The 27618-nt window shown below is 40.9% G+C and overlaps 1 protein-coding gene across 2 annotated transcripts in view; it reads left to right on the top strand.

The window, feature by feature from the left end:
* Positions 1 to 642: 642 nt before the first annotated feature.
* sec24b (SEC24 homolog B, COPII coat complex component) overlaps positions 643 to 27618 on the top strand; it is a 35927-nt gene continuing 8951 nt past the window's right edge. The window contains exons 1-18 of one of the 2 annotated variants that reach the window (XM_076889852.1): positions 643 to 954; positions 2538 to 3203; positions 3590 to 3751; positions 6303 to 6437; positions 11388 to 11471; positions 12335 to 12498; positions 20653 to 20837; positions 21126 to 21228; positions 23494 to 23620; positions 23725 to 23834; positions 24041 to 24153; positions 24266 to 24384; positions 24571 to 24626; positions 24744 to 24950; positions 25865 to 25988; positions 26787 to 26945; positions 27030 to 27203; positions 27298 to 27408. In XM_076889852.1, coding sequence (XP_076745967.1) covers positions 861 to 954; positions 2538 to 3203; positions 3590 to 3751; positions 6303 to 6437; positions 11388 to 11471; positions 12335 to 12498; positions 20653 to 20837; positions 21126 to 21228; positions 23494 to 23620; positions 23725 to 23834; positions 24041 to 24153; positions 24266 to 24384; positions 24571 to 24626; positions 24744 to 24950; positions 25865 to 25988; positions 26787 to 26945; positions 27030 to 27203; positions 27298 to 27408 — 2893 coding nt within the window. In that variant the 5' untranslated portion in view covers positions 643 to 860. The remainder of the gene's footprint in view (positions 955 to 2537; positions 3204 to 3589; positions 3752 to 6302; positions 6438 to 11387; positions 11472 to 12334; positions 12499 to 20652; positions 20838 to 21125; positions 21229 to 23493; positions 23621 to 23724; positions 23835 to 24040; positions 24154 to 24265; positions 24385 to 24570; positions 24627 to 24743; positions 24951 to 25864; positions 25989 to 26786; positions 26946 to 27029; positions 27204 to 27297; positions 27409 to 27618) is intronic. The other variant, XM_076889853.1, reaches the window with a different exon arrangement.

The following is a 27618-nucleotide window of genomic DNA, read 5'->3' as shown; positions in this document are numbered from 1 at the left end:
GGTTTTCTCTGTTCTATCACGGGGACAAAAGAATCGGGGTTAATAAACCCCAAGGGAAGTCAGCCAGGTGACCAAAAAGGAGATCACAGGTAAGCGATCCAGGACTGCTCAAATGGCCACTATTTACTAGCGCCCCCCTAATGCGCCAGGCCGAAAGTGGGTTGAACTGAGGAATAACATTCATCCTGCCACAATGGCATCAGACAACAGTTATGATGGCTGAAGAACCAAGTGGGACAGGCGCAACCCCCCCCAACAAAAACAAAAAACAAAGGGGAGGAGAAAGTACACTAGCAGAGAATAGGGAGATACTGCAGCAGCAAGACATTTTTTTTTACAGATATACAGGGGTAGTGTTGACAGACGTTAAGGAAGAGAAAAACACAGAATATAGAGATGAGACCAGTCTGGTTGCAGGTGTTAACATGTTTCAGGTATTTATTTGTAAATAACTGTTGAAGGTGTATGTGAGATTACTAACATGTGTGGAGGTATCCATCAAAAAGAGAAGGAACAGCAGTCGGAAAATAGCTGTTTATACAGAAATTAAAGCATGTGTACTTTATTTGCCAAGATACTTGTAGAACAAAAGTGCACATTATAGAAAACGAAACATGCAAAATGCAACTCCACCAGAGGGAGCGAGAGGACAACATCCTGGAGGCTGCTAAGCTCCTCAACATCCCGACTGGAGGCTTCAGCTTTCAGCCGAACGGACCTGGCCAGGCTGCCCGGGTCTCTTCTGAGCAGTAGCAGCCTCTGAATCGCTTCTCTCGGGGAAGGCTGGGTCCGAGAAAGTGACGCTCATGTATATTCGGTCAGCTGTGTGTTCGCGGGCATAAGGACGGGAAGACCCAGCGATGTCTGCGCCCGGTTTCACTAACCTGAACAGCTCCGTCAGCTACAGCCAGAACTCTGCAGCGAACGGCGGAGCAGCGCCACCCTATCAGAATGGTTCGTTAGCATGCTAACACCCCATTGGCGGGCTATTTGTCGGTCCTTCGCTTTGCTTTTTGCATTTTATACACTGGAACTGTCATTTACTGTCAGTCGCGATGCTGGCATTAGCTGTAAATTATGGGCATGAATTATTAAAAGACTGATGATTTTAGCTGAAGCTAAGCACTTGCTAAAGGTAGCTAACTTAAAAGCTAACGTGGGTATTGAAAACGGATGGTAACGGTAGCTAACTGTTAGCATGAAAATAGCTGTTTGACAGATTGCGCACCACCTCTCCATAGCCTCTTGTTTTTATTAAATCTCCAATAGCTAACGACTTAATAGAAGTTGCGTTAAAACAATTTACTTTCTATTAATAGAAGGCTGCTTATTTCAACTGAGAGCTAGCCTTTCAAGGAAGGCTGCTCAAGCGTGTTTACAGTAAATGATAACCTGTGATCAGATTTTCATATTTAACATATATTCGTGCACGTGTATTAAGCTTCACAAGAATATCTAAACACATGTGAACAAACTAATTTGTGGAGGGTAAAGTAGGAAAGACAATCGTCTCTAATAAATGGTTCAGTTTTCAGGACAGAGCTTCGCAAAAATATTTATCTCAAAAGAGAAGGAATACAACCAACTAATTTCCTTCTTAAGTAAACAAATAAGAGGGGATAAAATCTTAAAATCAGGCTGCAGTTTGGCTCAAAATAAAGCGTGTTTTGTACTTTGTGGTCCATTATTTCTAATTTGTCGTAGCTATGAAGTAGACATTAGCCAATATTCATTTTGCATATTGGAAAAGTGTGTATGTATGTCGTAGGCTTTATACTGCATTTTTAAATAGAGATAATAGAGCTTAATTCTATTTTTGCATGTGTATTTATGTATTAAAGATGGTGGGGACAATGGGCGTGTTCTTAGAGATCATTTCTATTTTTTTTAATTAATTTATTTATTTTTTTACATTTTAGTCGTCTTTAAAGTTGAATGTTCAAAAATGTGTGATAATGCATTCATTCTGTAGCTAAATATGAATGTGAGGTGCGGTTCTGGAAGCTGTCTTTCTTTCTAGAGCCCACACTTTAATTTGTTAAATTACTACAGAGGGAGATAATTCAGTAGTTTTGTGTTTCTGAGATATTCCCTATATTCGTTCAAACTGTGATTGTGGAAGTTCAGGGGTTTGGTGCCCCAAACCTTTTTAGCCATTGAAAACAAATGTCAGAGAGAAGTTAGAATCCTCGTGGTCTTGTAGTTGACTCTTCTGCCTTGTCTTTGAAATGCCAACTTTCTGGGAGGCTTAGATCTAAAATGGTGTTTTGTGACATTAAAACCACACAATCCTGTTCTAGTTGGCCCTTCAAAATAAAAGTATGATTCTGAGTCAGATGTCAATATTTTAAAAAGCGCTGCCTGGTGAGCAAATTGGAAATGTTTCACTCGGCAAGAAGAACTCTAAAACTTAAAAACTTAAATAGAGTTGTTCTTGTTTCTGTTTATTTTTACTCTGTAATTGGAGTGTAATAGTGAGAGTCGACATTTATGCTTATTAACCATGTGCTTTGCTATCCTGCCCCGCCTCCTTCCAGGTCCGGTACAGAGCTACCCTTCCATGTATCCAATTACAGGCTACTATGGAGCTCCAGCTCAACAGCAACAGAGCTACTCCACCATCCCGTCCCAAGCTACCCCAGTTTCCAGCAAAGCACCCATCACGAACAGTGCCCACAGTGCTAACTACTACCAGAACAACCATCCACAGCAGCTGCAACAGCACCACCTCCCTCAGCATCATGTAGCACCTTACAGTGCTCCACTGAGCTCTGCCCCTCCTTCTCAGCCATATGCCACACATCCTTCTTCAGCACCTCCACCGTCAAATGCCCAGTACAACCTACAGCCATTCCAGCAGCAGCAGCATCCACCCTACACCACTCCGGCATCCTACTATGGACCACAGTCATACCATGCTTCTCCAGCACAGCAGTCTCAGCAGCAGCAACAACAACCCAGTTTGGTCCCAATGGCGGCGAGTGGGCCTGGAGGTCCTCTCTACCCCATTGTTTCATACCCGTCTGCTCCAGGAAGCAGCCAGTATGGCACTCTGAGTTCCTCCCAGAGCACCACCCAGATGGGCGCACCTTTACATCAGTACGGTGCTGAGCCTCCAGCCTCCTCAGCATCAGGGCATTCTGGGTATGGCATGGCTCCTCCCAGCCAAGTGGCACCAACAGTGAATGGTCAAGGAAGCACAGGTACCCAGTGAAGTCACATTTTAATGCTGCTAGACTCTGCAATTGTGAATTCTCTGAAAATGCAGGTGGAGTTTTATAGGCTAAGAAAATCTGGTGGATGTTGGCGGAAAATGCTTTGTTTTGTTTTTTTTGTCAGTGTTTGGTGGGCAAATTAAATTTTTTCTGCAAAATTTTTTCTGCTTAGTTTTTTTTGTTGCTGTAAGTTTCCAAAATAAAGCATATTTTGACTGTTTGTGCATTGTATGCATTTTTATGTTTAAAGAAGGAAATAAATTAACATGTTTGCATTTTTGAACCCAAAGCTATCCCTCAGTATCCTTAGAAAGCACTGTCCTTGTGCTGTTTCAGTGGCTGTTTGTGTTTTTTTTTTTTTTTTCTCACTGCAGCCCAAAACGCAGTCCATTCCCACTACAGCCAAACCAATCAGGCTTCTCTGAGCTACAACTCCTATGGTGGGGTCACTCAAAGCAGTGGTGGTGCTGAGGCAGACAGACCACCCTCAGGAACCCCTTCCGCTTCAGTCCATTCCTCACCGGGCCACCATCAAGGTAAGAATGAGAGTAAATCTTCATTATGTATTGTAAACATGAAGATTTTTATGTTTGTGTACCATATTTTTCGCACTATAAGGCGCACTTAAAATCCTTTAATTTTCTCAAAAATCGACAGTGTGCCTTATAATCTGGTGTGCCTTATGTATGAAAACAGACCAGCTCATCGACAGTGCGCCTTATGTTCCGAAAAATATGTTATGTGTGGAAGCTGAAAACTGAAAATCTGTGCCTGTGCAGATAACCTGCCAAAAAATAAGATGAAAGCGTTTTGTAGTTTGAAAGTCTGCATGAAATCAGTTTCCTGTTTATTTTTTCGCTGCTCGGAGAAGAAGTACCACACTGTGTACCTTACATTAAAACTGTGTTCTTTAAAATGTTTTGGGGTTTTTTTTTTATGATTGGAGACCTATTTTCTCCACCTGCTGCATTCGACGTTTGAACAACATTCTTATCTTGGTTTTTTCTGTACTATAGTGACTGTTTTTGTGTCTTCTGATGCAGCTTGTTTAGACGCACACTGCACGTGAATGGGTTACAGCTGCACTTTGGGAATATAGCACACATAATTAGCTGCAAACACACACACGCTTTCCGATGTGCAGGTGTGGGTCTGTATACAAATTTGGGGGTTTCAGGTTTGCTTTTAGCAACGTGCTGCTGGTTTATTTTTCCTGTGAATGTTTTTCACTCTTAACTTTAGTGGCTGGTCAGGATAATTAGACTCTTTCCTGTAATGTTGATTTGGGTTGCAAAAATTTGACTCTTACTTCGACAGAATAAATTGATATAATTTTGATCCAAACACTTTTTCAACTGAGCCATGTTTAAAGATTTACAATGCATTTAGACCAAATACACAGCATTTCAAAGAGTTGCTTTCTAGAGTGAATATAGTCAATGGAGACATGTTTTATTTTTGGTTTTCAATCAGTTAACTGGTATTAAAACAAGTACATATTTTTGATTGCACGCTTTTGTGGTCAGTTACAACCTCTGGCAAAATTACGGCATCATCTTACCTGCTTGAGATTTTAAAATGAAAGCACACAGTTAGACCATGGAATACATTAAGGCAAAGGAAATGCTCTCCAGTTGTCGATGGATTCTATGAGAACATTGTAGCGGAAAGGCTTTAGCAATACAGCAAGCATCAAGCTAACTTTTGACGAAGGTTCAGTTGTTTTTAATTGGCTTGAATGTGCCTTTACCCCTGCAAGTTTACTTTCTGCCCTGAACTGTGACGCCTAGTTGCGTTTTTTTTAAGTTTTAAATTTCTAGGGACTCGTTAATTTCAAAGTAGACATTCTTCCACTGAAGGAACTTTGGGCAAGCACAATGTGGTGTGAACCTTTACTGGAAGTTTCCCCTAATCATCAGCCCTTTCTCTCTGCTTCCAGTGCAGTGTAGGTGAACTCAAGATCCACAGAGAGACTTGAGCTGTTGTCACACATGAACCAAGGACAGTGTCAGGTGAAACAATTGAAGATGAAGGATGGGGGTGACCAGTCGACTAGACGTTTAAAAGACCTTTCCTTGATCATATCAGAAATATTATTCTGTTAAACAAATTATTCCTATTTTATTAAAGTACAGCATCAGACGGTAACCTGATAGTTCAAAAGGTTAATATGAGTAAATGAACGAGGTGAAAGATAAACACTTGGTCTAAAACAGATGGTACTTAATGGAAAAATGAGCGTTTCTGCTAACTAATCAAACATTGCATTTGTGTGGAATTATACACCTCACAACCAGTCACACATTTTAACAACATTAAGTTTGATCATCAGTGAATGAATTTAACAGTTTCATATTGCTTTTAAATACACACACACACACACACACACACACACACACACACACACACACACACACACACACACACAGTGTTTTGATGGCTTAGTGTTTCGTTTCAGAAAATAGTCAAAAACTGCACTCAGTTTTGACTATTTTCTGCCTTTTAGACTATTCAGACTTCTGTAATTTGGACATTGTCCAAGGTTGACCTTTCTTTCCTGCTGCTGCATGCAGCAACAGATGCATTTCTCACTATTGGGAACTGTGAATTCACCAGACAGTTCCCTGCTCTATTCCTGGATGGTCAGTCAAATATGTCCAACTGCGTAGTAGTTTCACTTATGTCTGTCTCTAATGCATCAAAACTGTTTACATTATCTAACCAAAACCCTAAAAAACTCCCCTGAAAACAGTTCGATGAGGCCATAATATTGGATGCTGGTTCCTCCGGTGGAGAAAGGCTAAATGTATATGTTAAATTCCATCTAAACAAAATTCCTTCTTTGACTTTCACCTTTGTAATCATTGGCTTTAAATTTTTATCATCCTGACCTATTTTCCTGTGTGTAGTATTAATTGTTTTTCCTGACAAAATATGCGGCCAGCCATCAGCAACTCTGTTCTTTGCTTAAACCCGTATCACATGACTGGAAGCCAGCCGCCTGATTACCACAGCCCTGTCTGATGACATGCATCTCATCCTGACAGTTCTCTTATGTACCTTTCCCACTCCACCCCCTTCCAACAGGCATGCAGTATGGATATGTTGCTAATAGTGGCGCTAGCTCTTCCTCTGCCAACACCTCAGGCCCAGCAGCAGCAGCCCCCTCATCATCCAGCTCTGATGATGACGATGAGGAGGAGGAGGAGGATGAGGAAGCAGGTCTGCTCTAGCTTTTACCTCCCCCATAACCTTTTTGCTACTACCTTATCCACTCCTTATTTTTTTAGTAATCTTAAACCTAAAGTGTACACGTCTCTTTAGATACCTCTACTGTCCCGCCTATCCGGTGTCACTTCTGATAACCGCCATTTTCCTCTTCCCTGTCTGGCTACCATCTGTCACGTCTACTCTACCTGCCAACGCTTGTAATCAGTTCACTGCTCATCATCAGCACCATCTCCTTTCTAATAGGCTAATCATATTTCTCCCTGTTGGTCCTTGTCACCAGCCTTGCAGAGTTCACCCGCTGCGCGCAACATTTCCCCCCCTCGCATTCATCAGTCCTCTTTCAAAATATTGATTTCATCTCCTCAGTGTGTGTGCACACTGTTCTGTTCTTCCATCACTGAAAGCTAACATGAAATTTTTTTCCCTCAGAAAGGTGGCAGGTAAGTAGTGCTCGTTGTCATATACAGGACGACGTCCTCTTTGCCTGCTGTCTAGCTCTGAGCAGCGCTCTTGCTGTCTCTCAGTAATGTTCAGGGTGTGATCGTCCAGCTGTAGTGGACCCTCCACTTATCAGCAGTTATCCATGCTGATGGAAAAAAAAAATCAATATTTTGTGTTTTTCTTTCCACTCTGTTCACGGCTCTTGATAGTAAACTGGATAGCCTCGGGAATGAGTTTGAATTAGATGTGGTCATGAGTCCTAGATGTAAGATGAGCACTTATGACATAAAAATGTATTGAGAGGAAATATTAATATAATCGAATATCTTTGGGTTTAAAAATTGGAAAAAGGTATGAAGGTTTTAAATAATCTAAGTGAATTTAAATATATTTTCTAACATAAATGTCAAGAGTTTTCTTTCATTCTCTAGTAAAGGGAAAGCATTAAGATGTAGGGGGGATTGGTTTATGTACTGCATGTTTTAGATTTGTTTTTGTATTTAATTCAGGTGAGTTTTGGGACTTTTAAATCATTTAGAAGCAAATAAGTAAAAAAAAATGATTCCAGTGTACTTTGTTCATGCAAGGGGTCTGTTACGAAGTAACTTTTGAGTATTGCTGATGAACAGAAATGTGTTTCATGCGTGAGTAGATTAAACGTCAGTATAGGTTTATTTTTAAAAAAAAATTTTTTTATCACATGCCTGGTAATTTTGTTTTGTTTTGCAGGGGGAAGTTTTTACAAGGAGAAAAAAGATTGGTTTATTACGGAGAAGTTAGCTGTTTGTACACTGTTTGATTTTTTTGACAAGTTTATTTGTCCATGGGGCTACTGATTGACCCTCACGCTTGAATCTTGAATCTCACTGTACTAAAAGAACCTTGCATTGTATTAAAAAGGCTAAAATGCTTGGTGTAACTTTTTTTTGAAATAAATTATTTTACATTTAATAATTTAAATGTCAGGTCAGCATGATACTGATTGTTGTCATGCACCTGTGTGATGTCTCTCTCAGATGTTCTGCTTTAAAGATCCTCTGAGACGTGTGTCATCAGCCAGAGGTTAACAGATGTTTAAATATAACCACTCCCCTGCCGATAGGTCCCGCTGTCTATGCATGCGTTTGCTGACTCTCCTGCTTCTCACAAGAGAGCATTGTTAGCACTGCTACAACTCATTAGCGCACTGCCTAATAAAATGAGGAGCTTGGTTTAGCTTTCTGTTTATCCCTCGTGCTCTCATCAATTCCCCACAGTGTTGCTGTCTTACAGGTTGTCTGTTGCAGCAAAATAGCACTTGTTGATTCAAGGAAGCCACGCTTACCAGAATCATGATATTGAAAATAACAAAATGGGTTCAGAGTCACAAGTAAAGCAGAAAACAACCAGTGCATTTTAGACTTTTGTAGGACAAAGCTTGCAAGTTATTAGTTGAAAAATAGTTTAAATACATTTTAAAATGAACATTATAAGCAAACCTGATTAAACTAATTTATAACACAAATCTAACAGCAGACGTATGTTATCAGGATGAATCAATTCATCACCTGTCACATTTTGATAATACTGCCATCACCTACTATCAACAACAGCAGTCGCCAACCAAAATAACCGACTATAACACCAGCAGCAACAACCAGCCTCGCAGCTAATGGCAACCACAGCCAACAGCAACACTAATATTTCTAATAGCAGTAGTAGTTCTGAATTTTAATCTTGGATTGCCTCATATTTATTTAGTTACAGCTGTTTTATTTCAGATTTGTGTATGGCCATTCATTTTTGTTATCTGTATACACACGACAAGTTTTTCCTTATTGATTATATGCCAAAATGTTTTGATCAATTTATCTTTATTTTGTAACTGTTCACATAACAAAAGTTATCCACGACTAGAGTTTAAGGCGTTACTCAGTTGGCTGTTTGTTTGTTCACTAATTAAGTCTGTCTGGAGTCAGGGACGGCGTTTTGGTTTCTTTGGTTTGTGTTGCTGTGTCATCTCTGTTGTTGTCATGGTCTTACTGCTGAGTGTGAATCAAGTATTCAAATACATGCAAGGTTTGTCCTGGTTTGAAATAGGCCTTAGTCGGCTCAGTAACCATTAAGTTACACATGTACTGGTGCAGTAATAGAATATAAATGTATGTGGAGTCCAAACTGGGCTCATATTAAAACTTTTAAGATCAACTGCAAATCAACACTGGCTACAATGAGCTCTATATAGTCTTGGTAGTATCCATTTTCTTGAAGGAGGAGGAGAAGGCTTGGCTCTCCTGGTGTCCTCGTCATCCCTAGTGCTTAATCCAGTAGTCTGCTGGTCCGATTTAGTCTGAGATAATTGGATCTTGCCCTGTCCAATGAGCTCTGTCCCTGAGGCCTGTCACATCTTGGTTTGCTGCTGTTGATCCCTCCTTTTGGCACACATGGATTAGTGGATCCATTCAAATATTACTGCCCATGTAATCCTTTGGGAAAACCTATTCATTACATGACATGCAAGGAATAAACAGACAAAAACGAAAAGATCCTTTTGCTTGCTGCTGTTTTTTTATTAAGATTATTTTGTGGATATTTTACCTCATAGGCACTGAAGCAAATTAGAAAAGCGATATGATGGAGTTGGATAACATGCAACCAATGTTGGATTTGAACCGGGAGTGTTGCAGTGCACTAAATGAGTCCACACGCTATTTTGACTGCAGCATTAATTCTTGAAAGGTTATGGCAGCTTGCTGAGGGATTTGAAAAATAATTTTAAAAGCCTTCATGCTTTTTTTTTTTTTTTTTTTTTTAAATAACGTAACGTGAAGCTTTCGAGTTAGCTGCCAGCCTTACCCTCCTCTATGTCCATGAGCGGTGGATAGAGACGAAAAGAATGACATCATAAACACAAGAAATGAGTTTCCCTAGATTGGGTGAGAAGCTCGGTCATTTGGGTGGAGCTCAGAGTTGAGCCGTGACACGAGCCAGCCGAGGTGGCTCGGACCTCTGAGGAAAAATGTGTCCTGGACACTTCCTAGGTGGGGTGATTTGGGCATGCCTAGTGTTTGATCACTGAAACAGTTAAACTGAAAATGATGATGGCAGTAGTAGTAGTAGTCAAAGGAGCTTGCAAAGAAAAGCGTCTGGACTTCTTTAAGTTGCTTGAAGACGTTTCACCTCTCATCCGAGAAGCTTCTTCAGTTCTAAGGTCAAATGGTGGAGAGTCCCAGATATAAACCTAGTGGGTCCCTCTGTGGGGGGTTTCTCCCACTAGGTTTATATCTGGGACTCTCCACCATTTGACCTTAGAACTGAAGAAGCTTCTCGGATGAGAGGTGAAACGTCTTCAAGCAACTTAAAGAAGTCCAGACGCTTTTCTTTGCAAGCTCCTTTGACTACGATGACCTGGATGACTGAGAACCTTCACAGACGTAGTAGTAGTAGTAGTAGTAGTAGTAGTAGTAGTAGTAGTAGTGATTTTTTTTTCAGATACTTTGACATAGTCACAAAGTGCTTTAAGAGAACACAGATTAGTTTATGACAAAAAGTAGTCAGTCACAATATAACATTTTAAAAAGGGCATAAAACTAAATGAGTACTGTACTACAAAATAAATAAAATGGGCAGTAATAAAATGAAAAGTTTAGAAAAGATATAGAAATTGTAAAAAGGAATAAAAACTTGGTTACTAGGGGGAAAAAAGCAAGTTCAGAGTTTTGATGATGGTGATAAACTTGTTCCAGGTGTTAAATATAAATGACTCGGCTATTAATTTAATGCATTTCTTTAGTTTTGCTGGCTGAACAGAGGAATCTGAGGCATGTGTTGTCTAACCCGCCTGTTTGTGAGGACACTGGGAGCCTTTTTGTCAGAAAGCTGAATTCAGATGGTAGATGTTAATATAAAAGTTCTCCAAAAAAGAATTTATTTAATTTTGGTTTTTAGATTACAAAAAAGATAAGGCTTGACTAATCCACATCTGGTAAACCACCTTTCTCTGATCAGGGCACCACCCTGTAGCTTCCAGTGGTTTGTCCTCACTAATGGCCTGTAGCTAACTGGTTTTATTGAACATGCTGAAAATGTCTTTCGATCTGTGCCCATCGCACACACTCATATCTTCTTTCCCCCCCCTCAGTTCTCTACACATGTCCTGTCCTCAGACGTCCTTTCCCCCACACAGCAACTTGCATATACTCAAAACTTAAGTGCTTCCTTTTTATGTTTTCTTTCCATCTTTCAGTCTGCCTCTTCTCTTTCGTTTTCTTTCTGTGAGGCCAAAGGGAGTCCATGCACGACCAAACCAGAAAATCTGCTTTTATTCACTTTAATGTTGTCTTTCATTTTTATCCCAACACTCTGTCCTTCCTCCCCGTTTCACTTCATTTGTCTTTAGATTTTTTTTATTGTGCCATTATTTATTTGAACAGAGTAATATTTGCAAGCTGTCTTTTCCTTCATAATAACAGTTTTTAATGCCTTTTGAGTTTCATTTTTTCCCCTCTCTGCCTCTCGCAGGCGGTGACACATCCTCTTCTTCTACTGGCAGTGCCTCTCCGGTGCCCAACAGCTACGATTCCCTCGAAGGTGGCAGCTATCCAGGTACGTGTTCATCACAGACAGACTGCACCTCATGCACCTGAGCAACTCTCAGTAAAATCACAGCTTTGTCTAAACTGTAAATCAACTTTTCTTTGACAATATGTACAGTGCACAATATTTTTATAACTTGGCATTTGCATAAAATGAAATCTGTTATAAAACCTTAATCAATTGTTAAAGCTGAATTTTAGGGTCTTAGGTCAGTGCTGGAAAACAGATGTGAGAATGACCGGATGAAAATATTCTTGAATATAAAGAAAGTGCTGCCTCCTAAGCAGGGACTCTTAGAGGATAAAATAATTCTCCGTGAACTGAATTTAGATCCTTTTCCTTATCCCTGAGGAAGGTTCCTGCAGTGTTAACACAGCTATATTTGCTGACAGCTGATGTGGCAAAAAAGACTTGGGTCTTCTGTTATCTAGTGACAACTTTTCACAGCAGAGAGAGGAAAAACGGGCTTTAAGACAATCCACATATTCCCTTTGATGCGACCCAGCTTTTCTAAGCAGAAGACAGCAGTGTCATTCACAACGCTTTAAATGTGATTGTTGTTAGTTTGTTACTGGTACAGTGTTCCTGATGTTTATACTACCGTCTCATCTCTTATGGCTCTTTATTCATCTAATCTGATAACAATATTGTGTAGTTTGACCAAAGCTAATGGAGACAGCAAAGGGGACTGCAAATGCTACTTGAAAAGGCTTTTTTTTGTTGTTTAGGGATAATTTGGCACTTATTCTAACTTATTCTAAAATCAACATTAACACAGTGATCTTATTTTTCTGGTCATGTTAAAACACCTTAAAAATGTTCTGTCTTCTTAACATCACACTACTGTACTCCTGCACTGTCTCTCTTTCCAGAATCCATGCCACCATCCAGCAATGTGACCAACCAGGCTCAGCCCTACGGTAGTTACGGTTACCCTGGCATGCAGTCAGGTTATCGGCAGGGACCGGCGTCCCACACTGACGCCTCCCCCTCCGACGACCTGTATGGCCAGTCAAACTACCAGCAGTACTCACAGGTGAGCCTGCAACAGAAATGTTGATTAATATTTTGCACATCTATGGATTGTTTGAAAGTTTTTTTCAGGCTATTTTCTCAGATTTTAAATTAAATTGTCTAATTTTTCGTGTGTAAAAAGTTTGGATAAAGGCAAACCCAACCTGCGTTTGATACCCATCACTTAGAGCGACTGTCTGTTGCCCCCACTAGATTTTAAGTAAGCATATGTAGGCTTTTAAATTTCACCTATGCTTTGACCAATTCTGGTGATAGGCTCTAGTTTTATGAGCTGGCTTATAACAGAGTGTTAGGGAAAATGTTCTAAAACACTTCTTCAGTAAAGACTCAGAGAAGAGAAACACACAGAACTTCTTGCTAGCAAGGGCAGCCTCCACTCTAAGAGACTCCAGTGAGAGAACTGCCCCGGTCTTTATTTATACTCCATTGAGCGTGTGTGTGTGTGTGTGTGTGTGTGTGTGTGTGTGTGTGTGTGTGTGTGTGTGTGTGTGTGTGTGTGTGTGTGTGTGTGTGTGTGTGTGTGTGTGTGTGTGTGTGTTGAACAAAGGGTCATATAACCTAAAAGCAGGAGCAACATCCTTGGTCATAAAGAGGGTAGTCTTCCCCCACACCCATTGTATGGTTTACCAAAGATAACACAGTGAAACCATACAAAGGGTAGGAAGCTCTACCAAACATCAAACAGATCTTCAAGTTAGGATGTATCTACAATAAAACAAGGTACGACCTCTCCCATGCTCCCAGGATGTGGGGGGTGAACCAAGCCTGCTAAAAATCACACATCCTGTCACTACCAAATAACTACAAACAGCATCCTACCATAAGCAAACTTATATCACTAAAAGATTATACTGACTACTAAATACAATTTTCCATTGACATTCCCTCCTGTTGTCAGAAAAAACTTTTAAAGTGAGATATCAGTTTGTAACATCTTATCGTACATTTTCTGTCACATCGTCATTAATCACACAAAGTCTTCATGTTCCAACAGGCCAAAGTTATCATCATCATTTGTCACAGCTGTATATGCAGCAACAGTAGAAAATATTATGCGGTTAATCATGAGTCTTAGGCATGGCAATATACACGTTACAAAAACACAAAATAAAAGTAAAAATATCCCAACTCCGATGAGTAGTCTTTTTAGCACCTGTAACCAGGAGCCAGTTTATAGCCAAGAGAACCAGTCACTTGTATCACTTACATAGTCCTGATTTTGAGCCTGCTGGATCTGTCTCAAAACATTCAGGGCGTCAGTCATGTTTGATGAATGTACATCGTCTGGTATGTAAGTGCAGCATGTGGTATTAAAAAGGACGCAAAGTCCCCCTTTCTCTGCTAATAACAAGTCCAGAGCTACTTGATGTTGCATCGCTGTAATCCGTAATGCATCAATTTCCTGGTTCTGCTGTTCGTTGATCTTACATGAAGCGTTCAGGAAAAGTCCAAACCGGTAATCCAGAGTTTCAATTCTCAGCATGTTTTTTCCAGCTCCCACCAAGGGGAACAATGAATGGAGTACTTCCTGTCCAGTAGTCCATAATTTAAACTCCTTAGGCACGTCGCCTCCCCATATCGGGTCATGTGGTTGAAGTTTAGGAATCGCTAATCTTCTTTTCCGGCGTAGTGTAGAAGTGGTGTTCACTGCAGTCATCCTGAAGGTGTGGTCTGACAGGAATATAGGAGCACATGTTCCTGTCCAGTCTGGGGGCAATATGAAATATGCCCGTTGTCCACATAGCCAGGCCATTCCTTGCACCCAGTATGTGCCGTTAGAGGGTCCACTCATGTTCACAGGTGCGCCCTCTCCGTGGCTTGCAGCTTGGACACAATTTGTGGTGTCTCCAAGGGGTCTGTTACCTTTCTCTTGCTGGTAACACATGGAGTGGTTCTTTCCTGGCACTTGGTCCAGGAACACTGGGAAATGGATAGAGATATTCCGATTTGTCACATTGAAGTCGATCCAAAAGAGTTGATCACATGTTCCATTACTAAGTCCAACAGCGTATGAGATTTTATCGTCGATGATGATTCGGCTGTGTTGGAATCCAATGCCAGCAAAGCTGGCTGCACACTTTGCTTGAGTGTTGTTCATATATTTGCCATATAATGTGGGGTGTGTCGACGTGCTGGGCATATGAGAACAGACATAACAGTCTGTATTTGCCGATTCTGCCTTTGTTCTGTCGTGGATATAACGGTACCAGGCATTATTCATCCACGGATGAATGTGATCTTGCGTCATGTCCCTTAGGTGAGAGGTGTCGTGTGTCCATCTCTTCTGCCTGCCTCCTGGTTCAGCTGCTGTTGAGGTCAGCTGAAGTCCTGTAAGGGTGAGCATCGTAGTCAAGGTAACCAGGAGGGTCCACCTCCCCATGGTTGCACACAGATCCATCACACCTCACACTTGGTTGCCCTAGAGTTGATCAGAGGCTGGAGGTTGGAGTGCGAGCTTACCCTACGGGGGCTCAATCAGCACTCCCCCCTCACCACTGAAACAACCAAGTGTGAGATTTCCCTAATGTGCTGTCGATGGAGCTTGGCACGCTCCCCTCATCCTTCAGGTGCCCATCTGTTGTCCACAATCTCCTCTGTTGGCCTCTGGAAATCCCCTTTGGCACAGCTCTCATTCCAACGCAGTTTCATGGTCCTTGCTGTGGCTCCAAAGTCTGATCTCATGATGGGCCCTAACCAGCTTGACCTTTGACCTCAACAACCGCCTGGTGCTGTCAGCTATGCCTGGAATGGTTCTCGCTTCTCACTGGGCCTCTGAAGATTTCCCAGGAGATTACTGCTGCACCTGTATTTTAGAAAAACTTCTATTTGGAGAGCATGTCAACAATCATCAAACCACATTCTTTAGTTCAGTGAACTTATAGACCATCAAAGCCTCATCTGAACATGGGTGCACCACTTGCATAGGTTTAATACCCGTAAATAAACGGTTAAATCACTGCAGCAATAATAATAGAAAACATTGTTTAATGTTAATCCTTGGACTCCACCTCTTGACGCATGGACACTTCTCATGCGTCAACTCACCAAACCTGGATCCCTGTCTTAAAAACTGGCCATCATGGCCTGGAAGACAAGATCTGGAAATAAAATCAAACTTCACACATATAAACAATTATATCAAAAGAGTAATAAGCACGGGCAAGACAAGTGTCATGTGCAAGTTTTCTCAAATCATTAAATCACTATTATCACCCCAATTTGCCTCAAACATGGATCCATCCCATGTGCTCAGTTAACATTAATGTAATCGGTGACTTCTCTTAAGCAAAGTCACTCCACTCATATATTATTATGGATTCAAAAGTGGCCAGCAAATGAGCCCATAATAAACTATTCCATAAGTATCGTAATCTCTTATTTGTTTTACTAATGTCACTTGTCCGCCTCTGCCGAATCCTCCACAGCATTCTCAGAGAAACAAACATTAGCAATACACATTGACTGTGGTCAGACGGAGGTCAGACACAGGTCAACAGGTTCCAGAGGTGCCATAAAAAGACCATAAAGTCAACCATCCCTTCTCGTGGAAAGAATGTCATTCACATATAAACCCAGAAATCCTATAGTAAAAAAAAAACATTAACTAATCCTCTTATAAACCACATGATCAAACACATGATTAATCATCTGCTGTAAAAAGAAATGTAAATGTTAGCGCTGCGCAGGTGTGTACACTTTCTCACAGTTTCTTTTACCAGTCAGTCAGCTTTCTTTCCTTTCACTCACGCATTCATACATTCATTCTTTCTTTCTTTGCTGATAGTGGAATCGATTGTCGCATTTAGTTTCCACTCTCAGCAAAATGACGTCATCTCAAAAATAAAAAAAAACTTTTAGATCGGATTACCTCGCTGAATCCTTTTTCAGGCTGGGACATTCATTTAATAATTGTCCCAAATAAGTGGCTTTCTCCTGAGCCCATTTTAATGTGGAGAAAATGCACTTGTAACGGCGTTCTCGACAGGTCGTATAGCACTTTTAATTCCCGACGTGCAGATCTGCTTAAAGAAAAGAAATAGACAAACAAAATCAGTGCCTGTTCAAAAGATAAAAATGAAAAATAACAGATTATCAAACCAAACTTTCAGTGCACTGTAAAAGTATCAAAATAAAAAGGCCTTGTTAAGTCATGACACAAACTCCTCATCTCAGGAGGGTAAATCATACCATTATACTAATCGGCAAGCTCGACTTCTCAACAGGAGAAGAATCATCAGCTAGATTCACTCCAAATCAATCATCAGCTGCACAACACACACATAAGCCTAATGTGTCTTATTAGCTATGAGTTTAATCACCAGGTCTTTGCATCACACGAGGTGACTTGGACAAGATGATAAACGGACTCACACACTTAAAATGTTGTCTAATCTTCATGAGTTATTTTGTGTTTGTATTAGTAGGGTTAGTGCATGTTCTGTTTTTATGTATCCTTTCATGTACCTTCCCCCTTTTTTTTCTGAAACAAAGCTCCGTTCACTCCAAATTTTGTTTCAGAAACAAATGAAAAACTCTGTCATAGTCAGGCACAGCTAAACCCCAAATGCTTGCAGGTTACCATCGGCAACCACACTGTGTGTTGTTAACCCCTTCTACAAATGCCCTCTCTTAATGTGTAACACTTTGTGTATGATTTTTTTTTTATCTCTGGTGCATATTATCTGTATGTGTCGTGTCACTTTCCATTTTTTTCTAACAGTACACTTGCATACCTGAGTGCTTGTCGTCCTCCCCCTTTTGTGGTGGTCTGGACACTGTGTTAATCCTCCACCTCCAGGCAGTCGCCTGTCTCCCCGAATCCCTTAACCCAATTTGATTGCCCACACTAAAACAGCCGCCTCAGTCCTCTTCTGCTCCTTTTCATCTCTCCCACTTTTCAGTCCAATGGCAGTCAGCTTTTTCAGCTTTGTCCCGTGTCACTCTTTGTCCCACTGTCTCTTTTATTGCCATCTCACTCCAAACATGGCAAATGTCAAAGTCCTTCACACACAGTGAGTTTGCAGCTTGCTGGAAACGCATCTCCATCCATCCAATCTAGATGGTGGTTCTTCTCTTTCTGATGCCGTTTGCCCACAGCGCTGCTGGACCTCTCTGCTCAGAACTCTGGTATTGTCTCTTGGACTCCTGTCCACTGTTGATGTTCATGCTCGTGCTTCTGAAACTGCACTCGGTGTCTTCAGGGAGAGATTCATTTCCTTGGAGCTTGCTTGTTCGGGATGAGGATGGGAAGCTGCAAAACAATTCAGCCAAAAAATTCTGGCTGGGTGTTTTCTATTTTTTTCTAATGATTTCAACCTATAATTTTCTTCCGACTGCTGCCCGTGGAGAATTGATCCAGTTCCGTTCCCCACCTGTAAACGACAGACTGAGAGACTTTCATTATTATCCTCACTGCTTAATCAACACACATCTCTCTCTCTCTCTGTTTTTGTGAACCGTCCTTTCTTAAAAGCAGAAAATAAGATTGTAGTTGTTCTTGGTTGATCAACACAAAACCTTTTTCCTATAATTATTTTTCATCTACAATGTAAATTTTGTCTCTTTTTCACTCTTTTTTGTTTGTATTATTATTATTATTATTATTTTAAATAGCTGGTGACCTGCAGAATCACCGCTCTCACAATCAAAAACAATTATTTTTACACAGCGCACAAAAACACTGTGACGTCAAACACATTCACACTCACTTTTTCATCTGCGTAAATAAATCACATAGCTGATATGTACCATGGTGATCCATAAATATGATCACCAGTTTATTTAACTATTTTTCAACCCAACAAAACAAATAAACAAAAACATAATGCTGATGTTATGAACACTCTACACACAAGTCAAGATGCTCACGGAAACGCTGCACACTCCAGTTATCACAGTTCTGTTTGTGTGAATTATCTGCTTTCATTATTAATACCAGTTTATAGGTTGTTATCCTTTTTATTATTAGTTTGAATGCATTAAAATTAAGTTGTAATTTAGCCTTTTGTTTATTTTACTTTACTCCTCTTGCATTTATATCTATTCAGTCGGGTCTGTTTCCAACCCTTTTTTAAACTACTTCAAACTACTATGATCTCTAATTTTCACTGGGTGAGGGATTATTATGTTCTTCCTAGTCTGAACTGCTCTCTTCACCTGAGCTGCTATCCTATTCTGAGTTACTGTCTTCTTTGTTTCTTACAGTCACGTACCAAATGTCCCTCTTTTCCACACCTCCAGCATGTAGTGTTAAAGTCACTGTTTGGTGTGTGTGTGTAGCCTCTACCTCTTGCTCTTCCACTATGCATTCCTCTCTCTTTCTTTTGGATTAGTCGTGCTCCGGCTTGCTGTTTTTCTAGACATTTCTCATCAGGTGTTAATTTTACTTGTTTATCCCCCATTTTCAAAGATTCTGCTGGGCCGTCACTGGCACGCTTGACTTCAGGGTGGTTTACTGATACGGCCTTCGACTTCACCCTAACGGTGAAGCGGTATCAGTTTTATGAGATGAAACTCAACCGTTCTCCTTTGTCACCACTACGTGAGCCTCAGCAAAGAAAACAAAAAATGGAAGTAGTTCAGCAGCGTATTGTGCTGTAAAATCAACTTACTTCCAGACACATACACACACATAGACATTTGCGCGCTAATTTGTCACGAGATAATTTCAGCTACCTCTAAAACTGGTCGAAACACAGTTCCTTTTGGCGAACTTAGACCTAATTTGTCACGAGATAATTTCAGCTACCTCTAAAACTGGTCAAAACACAGTTCCTTCTGGCGAACTTAAACCTATTTTATCACATTTCTTTAAACCTTTGCGGCCGTTTTATATACTCAACGTGTTTTCATTTGTTAAACGTATTTTTAATTTGTCACGAGATAATTTCAGCTACCTCTAAAACTGGTCGAAACACAGTTCCTTTCGGCGAACTTAAACCTAATTTGTCACGAGATAATTTCAGCTACCTCTAAAACTAGTCAAATTCGGCTCCTTCCGGCGAACCCAACCTAATTTATCACGTTACTTAAACGTATTTTTAATTTGTCACGTTACTTTAAATCTTTGCGGCCGTCTTTAAATACCAAATAGTGTTTCTCACCCCCGATGTCCCACTGACGGTTCGGATCACCAGACTGAATCCCAGCGCCGTGGACCTGGTCACCGGCCCAGACTCGAATTCACGCTCTGGGACTCTCTCCTCGTCTGAGAGGGCTGTGCACAGACTTCGGTGCCGGCTCCCCACGGCGTCAGGAATCAGTGCTGGATCCTGGAACAGAGTCACAGATAACAGTTCTGATATATTCTGATCCGGCTACGAAGGACCAAGTAAATGTTAGGGAAAATGTTCTAAAACACTTCTTCAGTAAAGACTCAGAGAAGAGAAACACACAGAACTTCTTGCTAGCAAGGGCAGCCTCCACTCTAAGAGACTCCAGTGAGAGAACTGCCCCGGTCTTTATTTATACTCCATTGAGCGTGTGTGTGTGTGTGTGTGTGTGTGTGTGTGTGTGTGTGTGTGTGTGTGTGTGTGTGTGTGTGTGTGTGTGTGTGTGTGTGTGTGTGTGTGTGTGTGTGTGTGTGTGTGTGTTGAACAAAGGGTCATATAACCTAAAAGCAGGAGCAACATCCTTGGTCATAAAGAGGGTAGTCTTCCCCCACACCCATTGTATGGTTTACCAAAGATAACACAGTGAAACCATACAAAGGGTAGGAAGCTCTACCAAACATCAAACAGATCTTCAAGTTAGGATGTATCTACAATAAAACAAGGTACGACCTCTCCCATGCTCCCAGGATGTGGGGGGTGAACCAAGCCTGCTAAAAATCACACATCCTGTCACTACCAAATAACTACAAACAGCATCCTACCATAAGCAAACTTATATCACTAAAAGATTATACTGACTACTAAATACAATTTTCCATTGACACAGAGTCAGAGACCTGTTCAGGATTCTGACCCTGGACTTTGCCAGACTTCTAGACTTGATCATAATCCACAACTGACTGACTGGTCAGACTTAATAAATAAATGTTTAAGGTGTCACTACACAGACATTATTTTATAAAATAGCCCACCTGATGAATTTTGGCTGTAAGCTGAGCTGTTTGTTTGTTCGCGGTGTGGAAACCATCCGTCCCTCTCTGCAGCCCTTCCCTAGTCTCTCTGAGCTGTCCGCAGCCCTCGGCGGGCTGAGTGGTGTGCCAGAGCTGGAGGTCGAGGCCCTGAGGCCAATCAACCTGCTGCAGGAGAGAAACTTGCTGCCCCCCAGACCTTTGGAAGCTCCAGAACCCAACCTCAGCCCCGACCTTAAGAAAGTCAACTGCAGTCCACAGTAAGTCTGGTGTAGGGAAATTTTGAGTGGCAGCTGAGTCCTTAAATTTAGCCATTTACTTTCAGTGTATCACAGAAACTTTAGAGTAGTAAAATAAATAAATTCTTAAAATAGTACAACAGTAGTATACAATTACGGGTTGTTGTTTTTTTTTTTTTTCAACTTCTAAGCTCATGGTTTTTGTTTTCTTACTGCATTATTTCAACCTTTTTTCATTTCGTATATTTTTATCTGTGAGTATATTTTGTCATTCGTTTGTCTTTTTTTTCTTCTTTTTTTTAAAATCAGGACATTCAGGTGTACTCTGACCAGCATTCCCCAGACCCAGGCTTTACTCAACAAAGCCAGACTCCCTCTGGGCCTCCTCCTCCACCCCTTCAGAGATCTACAGGTACATCAAAATTCCCCTCAAAGAACATTTTTCTCAGATTTTGGTATTATGGAGTTAAGATGTCGGCAAATGTTTAGTTCTGTTTTTAAGCAGTGTGTGGTCTTTTTTTTTTTTCCATTGCCTCCTCAAGCACTGCATGAAGCTGTTCTGCTATTTATTTATTGAACATACAAAAGCTTTGTTTAGGGCACAAACGCTGCTGTACCTTTTAGCAGACAATAGTTTGAGTTTCTTCATCAAGAGTCATTTTATTCTGATACTTTTTTGTTAAAGCAAACAGATGTGATCAATTCATTCTGTGAAATGCAAAATATGTTGTGCAGAGCAGGGTGTTTTTTCCCTGACAGAGGTATTTCACATTAGTCGACACAGTTTTACATTAAAGAAAGGTGGAACATAGTGTTTAAATACTATCTGGGTCCTTTGTATCTGTCTTTTTCCACTCGTGACCAGTCAGCAGGAGGAGCAGAATGACAACGATGAAGAGGTGCAGGAAAGATAAGGGAGGGTATTTATAGAGCTGTGAGGTGAAGACGTGTCAGTAGATGTGAAGTGACAAACAATAGGAAAGTGCTTGAAAGACAGGCTGGCACTGACTTCCTGGACTAACGGTTAAATAACTGAATGTTTGACAGAGTGTCAGTTGTTGGCTCGTCGTTTTTGTGAGTGTGTATTTCAAAAGGATATCTCAGAATTGCCCAGGCTGTGTTGCTTTTACAGTAGATGACTGCAGAGGTGTGGATCCTGTGGACGTGTGAAACAGACATTCATGCTCCTCTGCAGTTTCTGCCTACAGCTTTAATTTTGGCAACTCTGATAGTTTAAGGATATGTTATGAAAATGTATTTTTGGAATCATATGCTACACCTACACAGTATTTCCTGATTTTGAATGTAATTTGGTGTTTCCTCTGAGTCAGTCAAGTCTACAGTGTCTCAGTAAACAGCTGTGAGCTGTTTGGTGTAGTCTGGAGTGAGCCTGCAGTTTGGTGTCAGATACGTCAGAGCATCCTGACTGTCAACGGATAGTTTTAAAGAATTTTTCTTCTTGGAGGTGGTTTAGTGAGGCTTTATGATGCATTTAAATCTTCAGCTTGTGACATTGTTTGTGGTCTCTGAGGAGACTCTGTATTACATCGAGGTCCTCCCTTCTTATGCAGCCCAAATATGGGTGTATGCCCCATCATGAGGAACTTCATGTCCCTCGTCTTCTCTGATCTCCCAAGGATACTGTGGTATCGTCTAGTTTAATAGTCTAACCAACTAGTAGAAATTGTTCTTTCCCCAAAGGCTGTCTGCGCTCTGACATTAACATTCATTGCCTGTTTTGAAAAGCACCACCTAGACGAAGTGGGAGAAGCGGGGATGGTTTGGGCATCTCTTCTTAGACTGATGTCTCTTTGCATGGATCCAGATATGAAAGAAAGAAAGAAAGGGAGGATGTATTTGATCATGATGGAAAATGGCACAAGAAAAATGAAGCTACATTTAAATTTTTTGCACTACAGCAGCAGCATTGGCACCCATTTACTCGAATACCCAGAGAGGTGGAAATTCTTAGTTTTTGCTTAACCTTACAGCTGAACCAGCAAACAGAGGTGATTAAGATATTTTGGTTTCACTACTGAGGCGTTTTTCTCGACATCTGTGTTTACTTCGCCTGTGAAAGTAACACATTACTGTTGCGATCCAACCCAAGTGTGAAATTACAAGTTTTCAAAATCTTTTCTATCAGTGTCATGTTTTATTTAATTACTGCAGCTCAACTCAACTGTTTATCAACATAGATGTCAATTATTTTATAGTTATGTTAGCATTTGATCTGATAATAATTTTTAGCTGTTTTTAGTAAATTGCAGAGAAAGAAAGTAGTCCCAAAACCTCCGTTGTGGCCTTCAGGTGTACCCGAGGATAAACAGACTTTGTTCTAAGGAAAAGGTGGAGAAATTTTGGGTGACTCTGGTGCTTCAGCGGAAGTCATGACACCAAAAAAAAGAGGAGAAAAGAACTGCAGTTTTGTTTTGTTTTGTTTTTTTTTCCAACCACACTCACAGAAAAGGAAACAAAGTGCTATTCAGCCATCTGCTGAGATATAAATAGAAGATTGTTTTGAAAGGGTCATGGGATGGAGAAAGAAAGTGGAGGCCAAAAAATTGAGGCATGACAGATGAAAAGTTCATAAACATGTCTTTTGTATTTTGTATTTTTTTATTGGAAGTTAGTCCATCTTTCTCTAAGCCTTTTTCCCCCGTTTGCCTCTCTGCAGCAGTTACCGGTGATCACATCAAACACGATCGTGCGCTGTCGCTCCTGCCGCACCTACATCAATCCGTTCGTCACCTTTCTGGACCAGCGCAGGTGGAAGTGCAACCTGTGTTACCGGGTCAATGATGGTACAAGTCCAGTCAAGCTATTTATATATTGTCCCTGCAATTTCTTTACTGCTGAATCATGTTTTGCAGCCTTAATGTTTTATGCCATTTTAATTCTTGTTCAGTACCAGATGAGTTCATGTACAATCCAGTCACAAGGTCATACGGTGAACCACACAAGAGGCCAGAGGTCCAGAATTCCACTGTGGAGTTCATCGCCTCCTCAGACTACATGGTAAACACGCCTCTTATTCATATTACATGTACTTTGCTTCTCTGTCCACTAGAGGGCAGTGTTGTGTTTAGTAAACAGAGGGGAAAAAAAGAAGGCTCATGCATAAGAAGTGACACCTGCAAAGGTCATATAAAAACTTATTATTATTATTATTATTTTTTTTTTTCAAACCTTCAGGGATCTTTGATGTTTTTGTTCCTTTTCAGTTGCGACCTCCTCAGCCGGCGGCCTACCTGTTTGTACTCGACGTGTCTCACAATGCTGTGGAAGCAGGATACCTGAAGTACTTCTGTGAATCACTTCTTGGGAACTTGGATAAGTGAGTCCTGATGTTGCTGCTTCATGAGTTTGTCAGTTAGCTATTTAATCAAGCTGATTATTAGCGTCTGTCACAGGCAGAAACCAGGCTGACACAATGTTTCCTGCTGCAGGTTGCCTGGGGACTCGCGTACCAGAGTGGGCTTCCTCACCTTTGATAGCACCATCCACTTTTACAATCTCCAGGAGGGGCTGTCCCAGCCACAGATGCTGGTGGTGTCAGACATCGATGGTAAATATAAGTTACTTCAAAATGACACATGAGAGCTGTGGCAGTGACCCACGATCAAAAGTTGTTGCCACACAGTTAAGACCAGAGGTGGTGGTCTATTAGAGTGACTAATGACCCTTTCTAGTGTATTTGATAGAAATGTGTCATCTATAGCCGCATTAATAGTCTTTCCTGCTTTCTTTGCAGATGTCTTCATACCATCTCATGACAGCTTGATGGTGAATCTAAAGGAGAGCAACGAGGTAGAGCGTGCTGCTTTGTTCCCTTGCATCTCTTCTGTCATGTTCGTGCCTGCTTCATGATGTTTCTGAAACGGTTTTCTTTTTAATTTTCTCATGTATTGTTTCTCCATCCTCCAGCTGGTGAAGGACTTGCTGAAGTCACTGCCGGCGCTGTTCAGCCAGAGCAGAGAGACCCACAGCGCCCTCGGTCCTGCCTTACAGGCCGCTTTCAAGCTCATGTCACCCACCGGAGGCCGCATCACGGTGTTCCAGACTCAGCTGCCGACGCTGGGAGCCGGGAAGCTGCAGTCGAGAGAAGACCCCAATCAGCGTTCGAGCTCAAAGGTAATTATATTTTCTTTTATTTGTGATTATAATGAGAAAAACAACTATCCAGAGAAAGTGGGAGCAAGAGCAGATGCAGGATTTTATCATATCTTCCTTATTTGGAGTTAAACAGCATCCTTTTTCTTATTTCTGTCTTTATTTGGATGTTAACAGTGAAAAGTTTGGACACAGCAAGCCGTCGAATGTTTAATGAACAGATTGTTTTAGTGTAAAGTGGGCTGCTGTGCTTCATCTGTAACAGCTAATAATCACCACCCTGAACTGCCAGATCCTTATTTAATTATATATTTATTTTATTTATTTAGATATTTATTGATAAGTAAGACATAAATAAAAACATCCTTATTTCCTACCTCTGTGCGGTATGTTCATGGTGTTTGTTTTTCATGCGTATTTTTTGAATTTGTCTCATGATCATGAAGTTGGAGTGCCTGCGGGTGCCCTGTTTTAATTTTTATATTTTTCACATCAAATGGGAGTTTTAAATCATGGCTGCATTGTGACTTGTGAAGCTTAAATTGAACCATATGACAGATGAAGTACAGCCAAAGATTAGTACTTTGTGTCCTGGCATTTTCACAGCTGAGTTGTATTTATACTTTCCTGCAACAGCTCACTTTTCTTACCTGTCCCAACGTTGTCTCACATTTCATCTCAGATTAAACACCACTGTTATTGTCATCCCAGGATTGTGATTTATTCAAGTTAACATCTTCTTTTTTTATTCTGAATAAACTGCCAACAAGTCATGATAAGAGTTTCCAAAAAGAAAATGACAAATAACAGATGTGCTTGTTTGCTCGGGGGAAAAAGATATTATATTGTCTTTTTTTGCTGTCAGGAAGGTCCCCATTCCCTCAGTCCTGTGATCAAAATGAGGAGTTGCTGGTAATAACTCTCATATCTTTCAGGGAGCCCACCACCTCGGTCCTGCCACTGACTTCTACAAGAAACTTGCACTGGATTGCTCAGGACAACAGATAGGAGTGGATCTCTTCCTCCTCAGCTCCCAGTACGCCGACCTCGCCTCATTAGGTGAGAGCATGATTGAGTCAGCTGTTGGCATCATTCATGTTGTCCATGTATCCAAAGTGTCAACATTTTTGCTTATGTTATGAATGCTAATGAGCAAATCGGCTCCCAGTATTCTTTATATTCTATATTTTTTTTATTCTATTTTTTTTTTAATAATATATTTCCTTTTTTGTGCAGATTTGCAAACGTAGACTTTAAATCAGATCGCTTTAAAATAACCCTGTAGGAGCATTTTGTGGTTTGGTTTCTGAGTGTGTACTGCTGCTGCACTCAGGTTCTTCAGCTTATCATCATCAGAGCTTGTTGTTTTGCTGTTGCTGTAGTAGTAGTAGTAGCAGCTAACATGTGATTCAGGAGACTGGAAATAATTTGCCTCGAAGAAAATGTCCTGCAGAAGCTCAGGCCTCGGCTCAAGTGATAACATCCAGAAAGTGTGTTACCAGTGTTATCAACCTTGTTTTATCTGTTAAACCACACACCAGGTCATCTGTTGACACGGATACCAAATCTCCTAACAGCTTATTTCTGGCTAATAAAGGAGAAACCTATTCTAAACTGCTTTCTCGCCATCATCGACCTATTTGCTTTCTTCATCTTTATGTCATATTTAATATTATATTATCTGTGTTTTGAATTATTTAATTTTTAATTCAGTCCAGTGTGGGATTAAGGCATTATTTACAAATCACACACATCATAATGATGTATTTGAACTCTTCTTCCCAGTCTTCACAGACTGAAGATAATCACATGTAATTCTCTTAATGTCGATCCTCTCATGTTTTTCTTATTTCTCAGCATGTATCTCCAGGTATTCAGCAGGCAGCGTCTTTTACTATCCCTCCTTTCATTACATCCACAACCCGGCCCAGCTGGAAAAGTTCCAGAGAGACCTCGAGCGCTACCTCACCAGGAAGATCGGCTTTGAGGCGGTCATGAGAATAAGATGCACTAAAGGTAATCAGATTAGATGCAGCTTCATGCACGTTTTAATGTTTCTGTGTCAAACACAAGTTTTGTCCCTGCCTTTTTCCTCTTCAGGTTTATCCATCCACACGTTTCACGGTAACTTCTTTGTGCGCTCCACTGACCTGCTGTCCCTGGCCAATGTGAACCCAGACTCTGCCTTCGCTGTCCAGATGTCAGTCGAAGACTCTCTGGCAGACTCGTCTCTGGCCTGCTTCCAGGCTGCTCTGCTCTACACGTCGAGTAAAGGTATACACAAGAATGACTCATTTTCATGGTAACACATTTAGGTTGAAATTCTTTAAAGATCTTGAAAACGGGACTGTTATTAATTCATCTGTAGGAAAGAGACGTATCAGGGTCCACACTCTGTGTCTGCCGGTGGTCAGTCAGCTGAGTGATGTGTATGCCGGTGCTGACGTCCAAGCCATCACTTGTCTGTTAGCCAACATGGGTAAGTGTTTAGCTTAAATCCTTGGCTTTCACGCCTTTTCATGTGCAGTACTTTTAACCTAAGACTTTTTACACATTTATGACAGTTGGCCTCTAGCCTCCCCGTGGTTGACACAAATCCAATAACATGTTAAAAATATTAGAGTGATAAAGTGATATTGTCAGTGTTTTTTTTCCAGAAAAGTTGGCAGAAAAAAATGCATCAAAATGT

This window comes from Maylandia zebra, linkage group LG2, assembly GCF_041146795.1.
Source record: "Maylandia zebra isolate NMK-2024a linkage group LG2, Mzebra_GT3a, whole genome shotgun sequence".
NCBI classification, from domain to species: Eukaryota; Metazoa; Chordata; class Actinopteri; order Cichliformes; family Cichlidae; genus Maylandia; species Maylandia zebra.
Note: the sequence above shows the minus strand (reverse complement) of the source record. Positions and strands in the feature narration are given on the sequence as shown.